The following is a 14,499-nucleotide window of genomic DNA, read 5'->3' as shown; positions in this document are numbered from 1 at the left end:
TGTGCTTTTCCACTGGTCAACACGTAGTACAGCAGCGTGGGTAAGGCAATGTGCAGGGCAGGGAAGAAATATTACAGCTCTCAATATATTTTTAAAAATCTATTTTGCAAATGTATGTTTATAGGCAATGTAGATATCCTAAAGGTTTTTATGCTTTACTCTGGAATTTACTGAAATTTGCCTCTTATCTATGTCATATAATCACCGTCTTAAATGATATGAGTCTTTGCAGGGTGTCTATGAAATGTGTTTCTGTCTTCTTCCTGGAAAAAATACACAGATTTTTCATGTCATTGAATTTTCTTGTTTTTTTTAGTTGGCATTTTTAAATATTTCTTAAAGTGAGATACCCAATCCTTGAGTCCAGCTTGGTTAAGGCTAGTGGACTGTGAAAACAACATGCCATTATTGGAAATATGCAACAGTGAACGTAGCATGATTTCAAAACAGTCACATGACACAGCAAATGTGGGATTTATTCATGTTTTACTAAAGAACCTGAGGATGAAAGACAGTGAGAGATGGAGTATATCTAGTCCAGTACTTGCTTCAGTTTACAGTGTGTTGTTAAGTAGCAATAAAATCAATTCTAAAAAAAACACAATGTTATACACAGAGTAACAATAAGTTATGATAAAAAAAACCAAAACATTACCATGCATCAAAATTTAACTACCGTATATGTGCAAATATGCCTATAAGTAACAGTATGTGGCTAATTGTCAGTGCCTATAAATACAGTATGTGTGACCCTCCTGCTCATATGTAGTTTAGTCAATGGCACAGTACATTTCTGTTTGGAGGAGAGGAAGTATACTGCTCTGATTCACACGCATACATTCAGACATGGAGCTGCTCAGTAAGTGCCATGCTCAAGGGAACATCATTTGTTAGTTAACAAATGAGAATAAATTAATTGAATTTAAATAATTGAATTGATGAGACTCTAGCTTCAGTCCTTGGTGCATTCTGAAATTTGACTTGTTCTCGCAATAACCCTCCACAGCTCTACGAATGCACAGTAAACAATGACACAGTGACTTCTGCAGGAAATGGGTGAGGCTATAATAATAAGTCGATCATGTTGAGTTAAGTTGACACAGCAAAAACATTCACCCCATGGCTCAAGTCTCCTGATGGCACTGCTGTTAAAACAGAGAGAACCCAAAAGCATCGTAAGCTCTGATGACGGGCCGAACAGTAAATGTTCTGCAGAATGACCTCACCGCTCTCTCCTGCAACCTGTATGCACAAACAAAAGCTCTCTCCCAGTTGGTTAAATGGTGTTAGTGTACATAGGTCAACATGTAGGATGGTCAAACGTGCATACCAAACACTGCTCATGCTAAAACGTGCATACTATTAGTATGCACTATGAATTCATATGCTTTCAATGTAGAGCTTTTTCGCCATTTGAGCCATTAGAGAACTGCACCAATGAAGATTGTGGATACTTTTCAAATTCAGCGAGAATGCGAGAAAGCTGGTTTCCCTGATCTCCTCATATACAAAAAAGAAGTGGAGGCACCCTCAGTGACTAGAAAAGTAGAGACCTCAGGACTGCGTCGGACCATTCGTGGACCTGCTGCGAGCTGGTACATGTGCTGGCAGCTTCATAACATTCGTTTTATCATGTAGTGATAAACTGCATATCCAGCTGGAAGGAATCAGCCCACTTCTTCTGCAGTGATTTTCTGCTTTTCTCATCACTGAATAAATGTAATACTGCTGTGGTTTGACATCAGTAACATATACAGCGCACTGAGCGGCCATGTGCTGACAGAAGACTGCAGCGTCTCAAGCTTCGACTTGGAGCTGACAGTTCTGAGGCCACTATCACACTGGGTTTGCCTTTTCACATCTGAACTTGAATTTCAAGAATTTGACTTGAATATGTGATAATTAAGCACCGCTTTCCACTGCAATCCTAGGAAAAAAAACATATAACTGGGCTTGAGTTACTCTCTGCCCAAACATCACTGAGGAAGCAGCCAGTGTGAAAGTACTCCAAGTCAGAAGCACCTCCAAAAACAATGTTCCCATTTTACAGTGACATAGACAAAAGAAAGCTATGTACATTGTAGTGCATGTTAATAAACAGGCTGTGTGTAACTTTTACTCATAGGCTCGCATGTTGCCACAGTGTCAGAGCAGTCAAACTGGTGGATCTCCACAGCTGAATGTCACAACACATTTGACCAAATGCTTTTTCGGTCAATTTGAAGAGGCAACATAAATTCATTATTACACTAGAAAAAACATGCAAACCCTTAACAGAAGTCTGTTCACATTCTTGAAATGACAGGCTGACCCACTGGGAACTCGCCATTAGAAGACTGTAGCCAGAGGGTAAGGAAGACTTAACCACTCATCTGTTTGCCATAATGGTGAAGGGATGAAAGTGACTACATGGAGCTGCAGGTTATTTCATAAATAAGTTTCAGATTATGAAATTTATGGATTTGAGTCTTTCATTGTCTTAGTAACTATAGCAATGTGACGCCTTCAGTCATGAGGGCTTCTAGCAGTGAAGATGAGGACATGCAGGATGTGGACAGGGAATGGATCTACGATGACAGGATGTCCTGGAGGGCGTGTGTGTCTATGAATACTGATAGAAGGGCTGCTCATCAGGTCTGAAGCCGTAGGCGGTAGCTGGTCGTCCAGGTGACGAGCTGGTCTGGTCAAACACATCATTGCCATCTCTGGAAGACAAAGATCAATGACGTCATTCTCTTCTGTTTGTCTGGCGTTGGCAAAAACAAATCAGCACAGCACTGCGTCTGCTGCTTGTTCTGACTGCTAGTCCAGTTTAAGCTGGTAAGACTGGACAGATTATTTGTTGCTTTGAAGCTTCTTTTCTTTCACCCGACCCTCCGTTTAGACCTGCTGCAAGGCAGCACATGTTGTATGTATGTATGTTAGCTTACCCTGCGTGGTGCAAGTCTCCATTTTGAGGCTGTAGGTCGCTGAAGAAATCTGGGCTGACAGAACCGTCTGCTGGGGTTATTCCATCTACAGACACACACACACACGAGGTTAAAGTACACACACACACACACACACACACACACACACACACACACACACACACACACACACACACACACACAAATGCTTGCACTTGATACTAAGCCAAAGTTGTCATGATCAGTCTTTTCTAAATGTTGCCACAGTAGCTGAAACTAGCCGACGCACTGCGTACTGGACGACACGACATCACATCAACACTGCACTTTCAATTCAGCAGACAGTGATACTGAAAACCTCAGTGTGGAATAATTGAATCAATAAATAACAGCGTGTTTCCTTCCTGTATATTTCTCATGTGGTCCGGCTGAAAACACAGACACTGCTGTGGAACTTTACGCTGCGGACCTTGAGTTTTCAGGCGTACCTGCGCTGTAGAACAGATCAGTCCGGTCGTTGTCGTTATCATAGAGGTATGGTTCAGACTCATCAGCTTGGCGACTCTCAACCATCTCCAACCACTGGTTGTTATGGAAACGAAACTTCTCTGACTGGATCTTCCTCCCCCACTCCTCATCATACTCCTGGAAGATGAAGAAAAGGGTAAATAAATGAGAGAAAAACCAACACACAAAGACAGGAAGTTATGTCTGCATTCCGTATCAAATACTTCTGATGTGTTACATTCATTAAAGTCGCCCCCCTGAGTGTGTGTGCACTTACAGCAATAATATCAAGGGTGTTGTCACACACTTTTCTGATCTCTGCATTCTTGTCATGCATCAGGTCTATCAGGTAGGCCGGAGCCTCTAGAGAGATGGTTAAAGAAAGAAAGTGTTCGAGGGTGCTGACGAGGCGTGAGCCCAGCTAAGAGATTCTCATTCAGCTTTAAATCTGTGGTAGACGTGGTGCACTGTGGGAAGGATACGGGTGTCTTTGATGATGACGTCTCGTGTCGCTTGGTGAAACACCATCTGATAGAAGACGTAGACAATCTGACACACGAACTCGTCATCCTCCTGCTGGGCTGCATTCAGCAAGCAGAAGAACAGGCAGGTTATAATAGTGGTCATTTCATGAGGTGTGACGGCTCTTAGCAGCTTCAAACTGCCTCTGAGCACTAGTCGGTTTATGTGTTGTTTTTTTTAAACATAGCCACAACTATGCAGCCTTTACTTCACTGGGTGGCTTTTGTTTCAGGTCTCAGTGAAACAGTAAGAGTGTCTATTTAATACCTCAAGACTTAAACACAGGAAAGCATGATGACAACTCAAGATTCTACATCTCATTAACCATTTGCTATGTTCATGAACAAAACCACAGGAGTGTGTGTTACCGTTCAGTAGCTCGATAAGAGCAGGAATAATGCCAGATTTAGCCAACATGGCAGCACAGGCGTCATCCATGGAAACTGTTCCGATCATTATCACCACCTCCAGGATGAGGTCATCCTCTGCAGAGCCTGAAACGCACACGCGCACACACACACACACACACACACACACACACACACACACACACACAAACAAATGATTAAAGAGATGTACCTCACAAGATGAAACTTTGTTGGTGTTTGTTGGTGACCTCGGCTGTTCTACAATCCCAATTCTGCTCACACTGTGAGATGAACATCTTTGGCAAGGGTTCCTAAAATCAGGTTGTTTGAGAGTTGCATGCTACATGTATGTGTCAATGCGAACATATATTTGCTAAATACGTGTCTGTGTCCGTTGAAGTCTAACACTGTTACACATGTTCATTCAGGGGTATTTCCTGGTTTCTGTCTCTCCGTGTTCTCTAAATATGATCAGTACCTGGTTTCAGTCTGTCTTTGAGGTAGGGTACCAGGTTATACTCTTTCAGCACCAACTCCCAGTCCAGGTCAGGGATGGTGAGGTTGGCCAGTGTCCCCAGACACTCCAGAACCCACACCTCCTCTTCTTCTGCACGGATCTCTGCTGCCAGGTCACCGACATAGTCCTGACAGAGACAGACAAGACAGAGCAGACCATTCACATCACGGACCGCCAAAACCCTGCAGAGAAATAAAAGACTGCTTCTCCTGCTCGCACCATTGCCACTAACCATAATACTAATAGCAACAATACTTGTACAAAACCATTTTAAATCGTGTTTGTGACTCACTATAAACAGTGCTTTGGTTGATCCATCATGTTGTGAGATGTTTCTGATCATCTTCATCAGAAGGCAGTCTTTCATCTTCAGAGCTCTCTTCATAAGCATCTTTAAACCATTTCCTAGTCAGAGAAGCACAAACAGAATTAATGTTTTTCCATTAATCACAGGTCAGTCAAATAGGGTTGCACACACAGCCAGAAAAAGAGTCAAGACTCAACTCAATGGGGCAACACCACCACTGACAGAGACATCTACTTGTGGAGAAAGTGTCAGCAGCCTCTGGGATTTTACAGAGATGGTGAGCCATTACAAAATGCAGCTCATATACAGGACGCAGCTTAATATACCTTCACACATGAGCTGGGCATTCCTCTTGTTTGCTGCGAGGTTGATACAGATGGAGATGATCTCAGCCTCTATTTCCTCCTCAGAGTGCTCATACAGCATTTGCATGAGCTAGACACAAAGACAATGTTGCCTGTCACTTTAGAGCTATCAAAGACGAGAACCGCTCATATTCATTTAGTTTGAGGTGATTCTCTGTGGATCTTTGTACCTGAGGTATGCAGTCAGTGTAAACAAACATGCCCTTGAAACGGTCGTCGATGCTGATGTGATACAGAATACGCATGGCTACCTGACGGTTGTTCTCGTCACCTGCACAACAACACACACAGACAAACAGCGGTCAAGATATTCTTATACTCAACAATGTTTGAACACAACGGGCACAACTGGAGTTGAAGAAAACACTATTTACAATATTTGATAACAACAGACAAAGAGTCTACAGCCATGCTAGCAGCACTGTGGGGTTGAGCTTTGAGTTAAATGCTAATGTTAGCATGCTAATTCGCTCAGTGCTTGCAATGGCTATGCTAGCATGCTGATGTTAAGCACCACATTCACCAGGTCTTCACTGTCTTGCAGTTACAATATTTGCTTGTAAACCAAAGTATTTGGTAAATTGATATTTTGGTGTAATGGTGGTGCTAAATGAGACTGGTTGAATGTTCCTTTAAAAGTTGTTAAGATATTCCAGCCTGGACTGAAATGCTGGACCCTCTGACAGATGTCACTATCCATACAGCCATGCTGCCACCATGGCTAAAAACTGTACACCATGAGCTCCACAGAGGTAGTTACTGATCGTATGGCTACTGCAAGATAAAGGTTAATAAGCTATGCATGCAATATAGAGAGTATTATTGTATGATACTATGTTAGCGTGTACTGTTACCCAACAAGGCCGTCAGTTTAGGTAACAGTCCTACTTCCACCATCTTGGCTCTGAGTCCAGAGTCAAAGGAGAGGTTGAGCAGCAGACGCAGGGTCAGGTTTAACAAGTCTTCATGGTCACACGGAACCAGACGAGCCAATCGTTCTACAGTGTCCACCTCAGCCTGCAAGGCACAAACAGAAAGAGGTGAGATCATGTCACATCATCAAGTCATGATGCTGAAAGGAACAGAATCATTTAGAATGAGAACAAATACTGAGGGTGAAGAAATAAATACAGCGAGAAGAAAAAGGCACATTAGACAAGATAGAATTCCAATGGAGGTGTATATGCACACGTAGGGCTAAAATGAGTCTCTGTCTGTGTGTTGTTTGGTGCTGAGCAGGTAGTGTTCAGAGGGTTTTTACAGCTTTTTCTCTGAGGAGCTATTATATTGATTATAGCTGCTTAAACGGCTGTAGTTAGAATGTTGATGTTCATTCTGTGTTGCACTGGGAGCACTGGAGTAATGTGCTGGTTTGCATGTGTTCTGAATGAGCTGGAGCCTTCCTCGTTTGTCTGGGTACACCAGCAAAGAGAGTGTTACTGTAGTGCAGTAATCTGACCTGGTTGAGAAGTATGGATGAACCAGCTTCTCAGAGTCAGCCTGAAATACAAATCCTCTAACTTCTGCTGTGTTTTTCAGGTGATAAGCTACTGAACTGACTATCCGATGAGAATCGAGGCGATCTGACATGACTCAGGCAGAATGTTCAGAGGAGGTAATATGTTTTCCGCATTACATTTAGTCACCAACTTTCTACCACACTCTCTGAAGTATCATCCTGTGTCGCCACTAACAGGCGACGAAATGAAATACCTTATAAAAATACAGATTTCTCTGGATTCAAACATTGAACATTGAGATAATGCAAGTACACAACAAATTATATAACATAGGTCTAGCTGTTTTCAGACATTTTAAGGGGGAAATGTTCACCATGTCATTCTTGTTTTCCAGGAAGATGGAGAGCTTTTTGAGGAATGAAACCACCAAGACCAGCAGCTCCTCATCATCCCTTTCAAGCACTTTGACCAACAGACCAACTATGTTTTTATTCCTCATCTTCAGCTCAGTTCTTGTGTCCTCAGCGAGGTTCAACAGGAGGTAAAGAGACACTGGGAGACAGTGAAAGAGACAGAAAGAAAGGAAGACATGAGGAACAGAAGCACAGACGGTCTTTGCTTACAATTAACATGAACACCAACACTCAGAAATACTGATTCCAAAACTTTTGTCTTGTGTTTCATTAAGTTACTTGCCATTACTGGTACATATGGGCAGGGAGGTCATATAATGTATTATTTATTAAATACAAGGTGCTGGGATGTGAAAAAGAATGCGCTTTATTCTGATCAACAGACTCTTCACATCACAGCAAAAATCCAAAATACCAGCCGTGGTAATTCTTTGAGAGCTGAGAGGCCAGCCTACCTCTGAGCAGCTGCTCCTGTTTAGCCAGAAGGCCCTGGTATTTTCTCACAGCTTTGTCCTGGTCTCTTCTCAGTGAACCATTCTCCGGCGCTGACTCGCGTACACAGGAGAGTGTTAAGGAACTCATATTGTACACAAACACACACAAGTCAAGTCAGGTATCAGTACGACGGTAGAAAAATAACTGACAGCTCAAACACAAGAAGCAAACCAGATGAAAGGATATAAGCCTTGTTCTTCTTGCGCAGCTCCTCACGCCACACATCATGTCTCTTCAGCTCATGTTCCACCACGCTCATACACAACGCACCTATTTTATAATGACTCACCACTCCATGAAACTGGGAGAAACTGGAGGAGAGGAGAAGACACGCGCTATGAAACAGAATGATGGACAACAGTAAGATATTCTAAAAGAGGGTTTGCCACTCTGTGTGTGTGTTTGTGTGTGTGTGTGTGTGTGTGTGTGTGTATGTGTGTGTGTGTGTGTGTGTGTGTGTTACCTAGAGAAGCAGAAGAAGATGTAAATGATGATGGTAGCCAGCTCGACACTCTGTTTCCAGTCCTCCCTCAATACTCTGGCCAGAGCACCCAGAGCTGCCTCTATACACACACACACACACACACACACACACACACACACACACACACACAGTTTCATGCAAGCTGATATAACTAGTACAGGTACAAGTAGAGCAGATTGTGGCACCAGCTACATGTAACATGGACACTTTGGTTAAACAAAGGCATACGTGTGATTCTATGCTGCTTCCACTTCGGAGACGGTATGCTGGCACCACCTGGCTGCCGGTTACAGAAACTGTTCAGCTGCAGTGGGTGCACCTCACCAGCGTCTCATCCACCGAGATGTTTTCTAGAGATTTTTGTTGATATTTTTATCATGTGTGGCCAAATGGATGTGTTACAGCCAGCTTTTCATCAGTAAGTACATCAAAGTTCAAAAGTAACGAAAAATGATTGTAGATTTATTGAGATAACATCTTACGCCTCAGTCTCGTCCCCCCCCCCCCCCCCCCCCCCCCCCCCCCCCCCCCCCCCCACCTAAAAAATAATAATAATAACCAGATCCGTCAGTCAGCCGATTACACAGCTGTAGCCTACTCTACTCTATAGCCCGCGAGCGAGAGGGCGCGCGTGAACACACACGCACGCGCCAACAGGTCGCGTTCATAGACGGTCCTACTGTCTGCTGCATTTGGCGCGATCCGGCGACACCGCATCCATACAGTCTATGATCCATACATGACAGCAGGCCGGGACGGCATTTCAAGATTGTGTGAGGTAAGTGTAGCTTCTCTTTTGGGCAGGTATCAAGTTCGATAACGGAGCAGTGTCGGCCATGTTGCTGATCTCATTGCACCAGTCAACTTCTAACATACCAAACAGAGTCTAACTTTCCGCTATCCCTCGTGCTGATTTCCCGGTAGCTAGCTACTTGTCCGCTATTTCTCCCTCTCCCGCTCGCGCTATTTCTCTCTCTCATCCCTCTGTCGTTTGTGCTCTCTCTCTACCCGTTTATAAAAATTAACATGAAATTAATTATTTAATATCTCTCGTCGGCGAGAAAGAAAAAGAAAAGAAAAAGAAAAGAGGGATCCGACAGCACTGAGTCAGTGACTCTGCCACAGCCTTATCGGTGAAGAGGGGTGAGGTTATGGCTTAAAAGCTGTAGCGGAGCCGGCGGGGGGGCAGAGGGTGCGGCTGCCCCGGGCCCACGGTTATGAGGGGGCCCATCGCAAGGCTGATGCCGAAAAAACAAAAAGGGAAAGTCGGTCTCTTACTGCTGTATTTGTAAAGATATAAGTGTAAAAAAAAAAAAAAAAAAAAAAAAACGGGGAGAAAACAGTCTGAATCAGAGCAGTGGAAAAGATTTGTGGGACAGGTAATTTCTTTTTTTCTAGATTAGAATTGGTGTGTTGAGTCTTAGATTGAAGTCAGTGTGCACTTTGAGGGTTCCATAGTTTCAAGCAGCAAAGACAAACAGCAAATCATTGCCTTATATTCTATGCTGTTTGAAGAGTTGGGGATTTTACTTTTCTATCCTGCGTCTTACAGGTTGCCAGTCCTTACATCAGTGGCCTGATAGGCCACTTAGAAACCAGGTTCCAAAATCTGGATGTTATTGCAGCCTTCAGTGTTTTGGGACCACAGGGAGCTGCACTTGGTGATGAAGAAAACATCAGCAATCTTCAGACCTTGGCAAGAAAGTTCCTCCATGATGAGGAGACCTTGGTAACTCAGGAATGGCGTTCCTTCAAGGAGCACTTGCATGGAGGAGCATTCAAGGTGGGTGAATGATACTGAGGTTTCACCTCAACCAGGACATTGCCAGCATTAGTCATTCTTCTGCAGCAGGATCAAAAGATGTGATAGCTTAAATCCCAAATTAAATGTTATCACTATGCTCAACATGCTTACTTGTTCCTATTATAATTAAACCCTAAACCTCAATTTTAGATGAAGACACAACCTGTGTAATATAAATAATGTAAATTAACATCTCTCTAAAATATTTTTCCTAGGACAAGAACCAAGCTGAAGTAATGTCTCTTCTGGCCAGTGAATGTGATGAATGGGGACAAATCTACCCATTGCTCAGCCACTTGGCAGCAGTTGCTCTTGTCATTCCAGTTTCCAGCGTCAACTGTGAGAGAGACTTCTCCACGATGAACAGGGTAAGGGCATGACTAGAGGTGCTGAGAGGTGTGCCAAATATGCATAATATTTGGTGTGCATAATTCGGTGTGCATATAAGGTGTGCATAATTGTCAAGCACCTCCTACTTTCATTCCTTTTGACTAATTGTAGTTATCTTATAGGTCAAATCAGACCTCCGGAACAGACTGCAAGGAGAACACCTTGCTGCCTGCCTGAGAGTCTCAATAAATGGGCCAAGCCCTGAAGAGTTCAACTTTGGAAGAGCTCTGGAACTGTTTTTCACAAAGCCAAGAAAAATTAAGTGTTCAATGGCAGGGTGCAGAGTGTGTCAGTAGTGTCACAATAGTGTGACACTCAGTGTCAAGCTGCCTGAGTCTTAGCTGACTATTGGTGCAGCATACATGTGCCAAGGTTATGGACAGCAAGTGTTCTTTGTTCATCGTTTTGTTTGACAGTGAAGATTGTTCACATGATTGATGTTAAGTTTTGTATGCTCTAAATGAATGAACGAGTGAGTGAATGAACAAATGAACAATTGATTGAATGAGTGAGTGAATGAATTAATGACTTTGTGTCATGGTTTTTTTTTTTCAAGATTAAATTTGAAATATTCCTGATATGCCTTTGTATGTTCTTAAGGATGATACCAACCTGTTATGTTCATATACAGCAATTTATATTACATTCAGTGGTCTCAAAATGCCCTAAAGAGATACATCAGGCTTGAAAACGTACACACACACCCAACCCCGAGGGTCAGAGACCCTCCCACCACAGTCTCCTAAAATCCTGTGGGAAACACTGCATCAGTATTAGCGGGATGAAACTCTACCATTGTGTAGCAGCTCCTCCAGGTTATCAGGGTTGCGGGCGAGCTGCAGAATGAGAGCAGAGCCTCTGATCTTCTCCGGGATGCCTTCATAGAGCAGTTCAACATACTCGTCCACTCTGGTTATACTGGCTTCCTCGTTTATCTGCACAGACAAACATAAACACAGACGCATTCACACACTGTTACTGACTAAGAACAGGGCGTGACGCACTATTCCAGGCGAAGGAAATAAACCTGGGATTTAAAGCTTTTAGGCGAGCTGAAGAACAGTCATGAAAAACACAGTGCAAAGGTGTGCAAGGAACACGACGCATGAGTAAACAGGCAGTCAGTCAGTGTGTTCAGATGTTACCTCCATTCCCTCAAACGGTGTCAGCTCTCTGGGTTTCACAGTTCTTTTCTCTTTCTTCTCCACTGGTGACAAAAACACACAAAGAACAATGCAAAACTTTACAGTTCTGTACTCGCTTCAAAACTTGCAGCTTCGATTAATTCCTCATTGTGTAATTCATTTTGTACTGATTTAACACAACACTGTTTGCAGCCTGCTGAATTTCTCCATATTTGTCCACATTGGAATGTCAGTGTTGAACAGTGTTTCCATGTCGTGATGTTTTGTGAGGGCCATAGAAAGAATCAGACCTGTCGAGCCTCCTCTTTTTATGTGTTTTATGTGTACAAGGTTGACGATCTGGCCTGAGTATGCTGCCAGACTACATGACGTTTGGCCTGTGATCAGATGTTGATGGTGAAAATGTTTTTATGTTTAGAGTCTACATAAAGGGTGTCATAATGGTGACATGACTGACTTTTGGCCTCCACTGGTGACGATTTCCTGTTCTGCAAGTAGTAGAGGAGCTGCTCCACCTGGGGCAAACGGGAAGGAGGGATGAGTTTACACTCCTCCACCACTTTCTTGGCCAAAGCTCCCACATCTGTGCTGGGAGAGAGGCTTTTCACACGGATACTGGAGAGAGAAAGAGAGGACAAAGAGAGGGGTGACACAAGGACCAGCCTGGATGAAACTAACCCAATTCAAATGAGGATATTAAAGAAATGGGAAGAGGTCGAGCACAGTGATGGAAATCCGGGGTGGGTGATAAACAGCAGAAGATGACACAAAGAGAAAATCAACTATAACCATAAAAAGAGTTCAGTGATTGACTCACATCACTCCATTTCAATTCAAACAGAAAATCACTCACATCTTTTGTCCCTCCTTGCGCTCGCCCAGCATGTGGCCTCCGCTCTCTCCCAGTATAGACGCCTCCACCTCATAGTGGACCACCAGGGCCTTCTCAGTGGGATGGACATCCAAACTGCCCGCAGTCACTTTGCTTTGGGTGATGATGAACACACAAGAGGATTTGTACCATAACTGTTAAGACCCATCACCTCTTTCACTGAATTCAGACACCAATTTACGCACAGACACGCCCAGGCAGCGACATGCAACTGGCTGTCCTGGCTGACTAACACGAGTTTCCATCGAGAGTTGAACAGCAAAGATCAGCTCAGCTCTCAGTGTAAGTGAAACTGCAAGGCGGTAAACAAACAAATTCAGAACGAGAGCGAACTGAGTACACAGTTTATCAGTCTGCGTCTCACAGAGCTGTGGTTAGCTAGCCATATTAGCCGTGAGCCAGACACCGGCCGCCTGCTCTGAGGGAATGCAAAGCCAAACCCCGTTTGACCATCTGTCGGTTAAATGGCGTGGTGTTCGCGGTGTTTACAGAACACAACACAGGTCGGCGGAAACACACCCACACACCCACCTTGTACTGATTCCCGCAGATAAGCTCCCTTTTTTATGAACTAGTCACCGTTAGCGCTGTCTGCCACGCAGGGGCGGTTTTGGAGACACATGATTGTGCGAGCTACTGCACCGCATAGAAAATGTGATTTTTTGCGCGTTATGTGTGGATTACATATATGAAGAGTTGATTAGTGAACCATACTGGATCACCAAAAGATCTTCAATCATTTTACACTTGGTACTCGCTTTTCATGACAAGCAAGAAAGATGAATTCGCGTAAGACAGTTCGACCTGTAAGAAATGTGAGCTTCTCTGCACTAGAACCGATCGCATCTAGACAAACAAGATATGATGGAATTTCAACAAACATCTCATCTAGGTGCTTTTTAAATACAAATAGTTACAGCTGTATATGAAGTATGGATACTCTGTTTTATTATATTAACGTACGAGAGTCACTGTAGTAAGGTTAGCTAGCTAACGTCAGTATTTCCCAGATTGTGTTGAACTAGCTCCAGTTCGCGTTACAATCCTCTTATCTTTGTTACGTCTTACCGTTTGAGGTAGCGCGCGTCATCCTGCATCTTCCTCAATTAAAATTTCAGATTTCAGTTGAATTTAATGATTTGATCACATTAAACGAATCTTCCAAATCACGACCATAGAAATCAGTGTGCTAATCGCTAGCACCACTGTCAGAGCAGCAAGAATGGACTACAAAAATGGAGTTGTGACTTCCGGTGTGTGTGACATTTTTCTCTAAGTTGAGACTCTCAGGCAGCATTTGCTCTCGTGCTGCATCCAAGAAGGAAGGAACGCTACCGCAGGTCCTTCATTCCAGCAGCTGTCAGACAGTTTAACTTCAACATCAACAAACATTTAACTGCCAGCATCATCCAACATAGCGCTGTTTAAAAACCTGTCTTTAGTACAAAACACAACATTTTGATATCTGTCCTACCATGGACAATTCAAAATTTTCCATTAAGAAACTGAGACATCATTCTAAAGGCAACTGTATTTTTTCTTTCTTATTGATTTTTACTTTCATTCTTTTCTATGTCTCCTTTATTATTGCTATGACTGCTGACTGTAACAACATAAAGTCGTGGGATCAACAGTCATATTTAACTTCATCTTAATGGTTGTGAAGGCACATACCAGGTCAACATTTCAGAAATGTCCTAAGGAGCAAGGCCGTTCAAGGCCTTGAAAGTAAACAATAAGATTTTAAAATCAATTCTAAATCTGACAGTAAGCCAATGTAGGGAGGCAAGCACAGGGGTGACGTGATCGTGCCTCTTTGTTCCAGTATTGAGTGGAGCAGCAATGTTTTGAAGACAGTGGAGGGAGCACTGGCTGATATCTGAGTAGAGCGTTGCAGTAATCAAACCGAGAATAGGTAAAA

General features: G+C 43.2%; 1 protein-coding gene across 1 annotated transcript; it reads right to left on the bottom strand.

The window, feature by feature from the left end:
- Positions 1-469: 469 nt before the first annotated feature.
- On the bottom strand, positions 470-13,805 carry LOC143329113 (kinesin-associated protein 3-like). Its single transcript, XM_076744842.1, has 20 exons — positions 13,647-13,805; positions 12,540-12,671; positions 12,144-12,301; positions 11,687-11,748; positions 11,335-11,476; positions 8,327-8,426; positions 8,050-8,174; positions 7,824-7,922; positions 7,329-7,507; positions 6,350-6,512; positions 5,666-5,766; positions 5,457-5,565; positions 5,116-5,228; positions 4,785-4,950; positions 4,307-4,432; positions 3,899-3,997; positions 3,694-3,779; positions 3,398-3,554; positions 2,931-3,015; positions 470-2,705 (listed from the first exon to the last, which is right to left on the bottom strand). The coding sequence occupies exons 1-20, from the start codon at positions 13,673-13,675 to the stop codon at positions 2,603-2,605; spliced, it is 2,334 nt and encodes a 777-aa protein (XP_076600957.1). The 5' UTR covers positions 13,676-13,805; the 3' UTR covers positions 470-2,602.
- Between the last annotated feature and the right edge of the window lie 694 nt (positions 13,806-14,499).

Source organism: Chaetodon auriga, chromosome 12, assembly GCF_051107435.1.
Source record: "Chaetodon auriga isolate fChaAug3 chromosome 12, fChaAug3.hap1, whole genome shotgun sequence".
Lineage (NCBI taxonomy): Eukaryota > Metazoa > Chordata > Actinopteri > Chaetodontiformes > Chaetodontidae > Chaetodon > Chaetodon auriga.
Note: the sequence above shows the minus strand (reverse complement) of the source record. Positions and strands in the feature narration are given on the sequence as shown.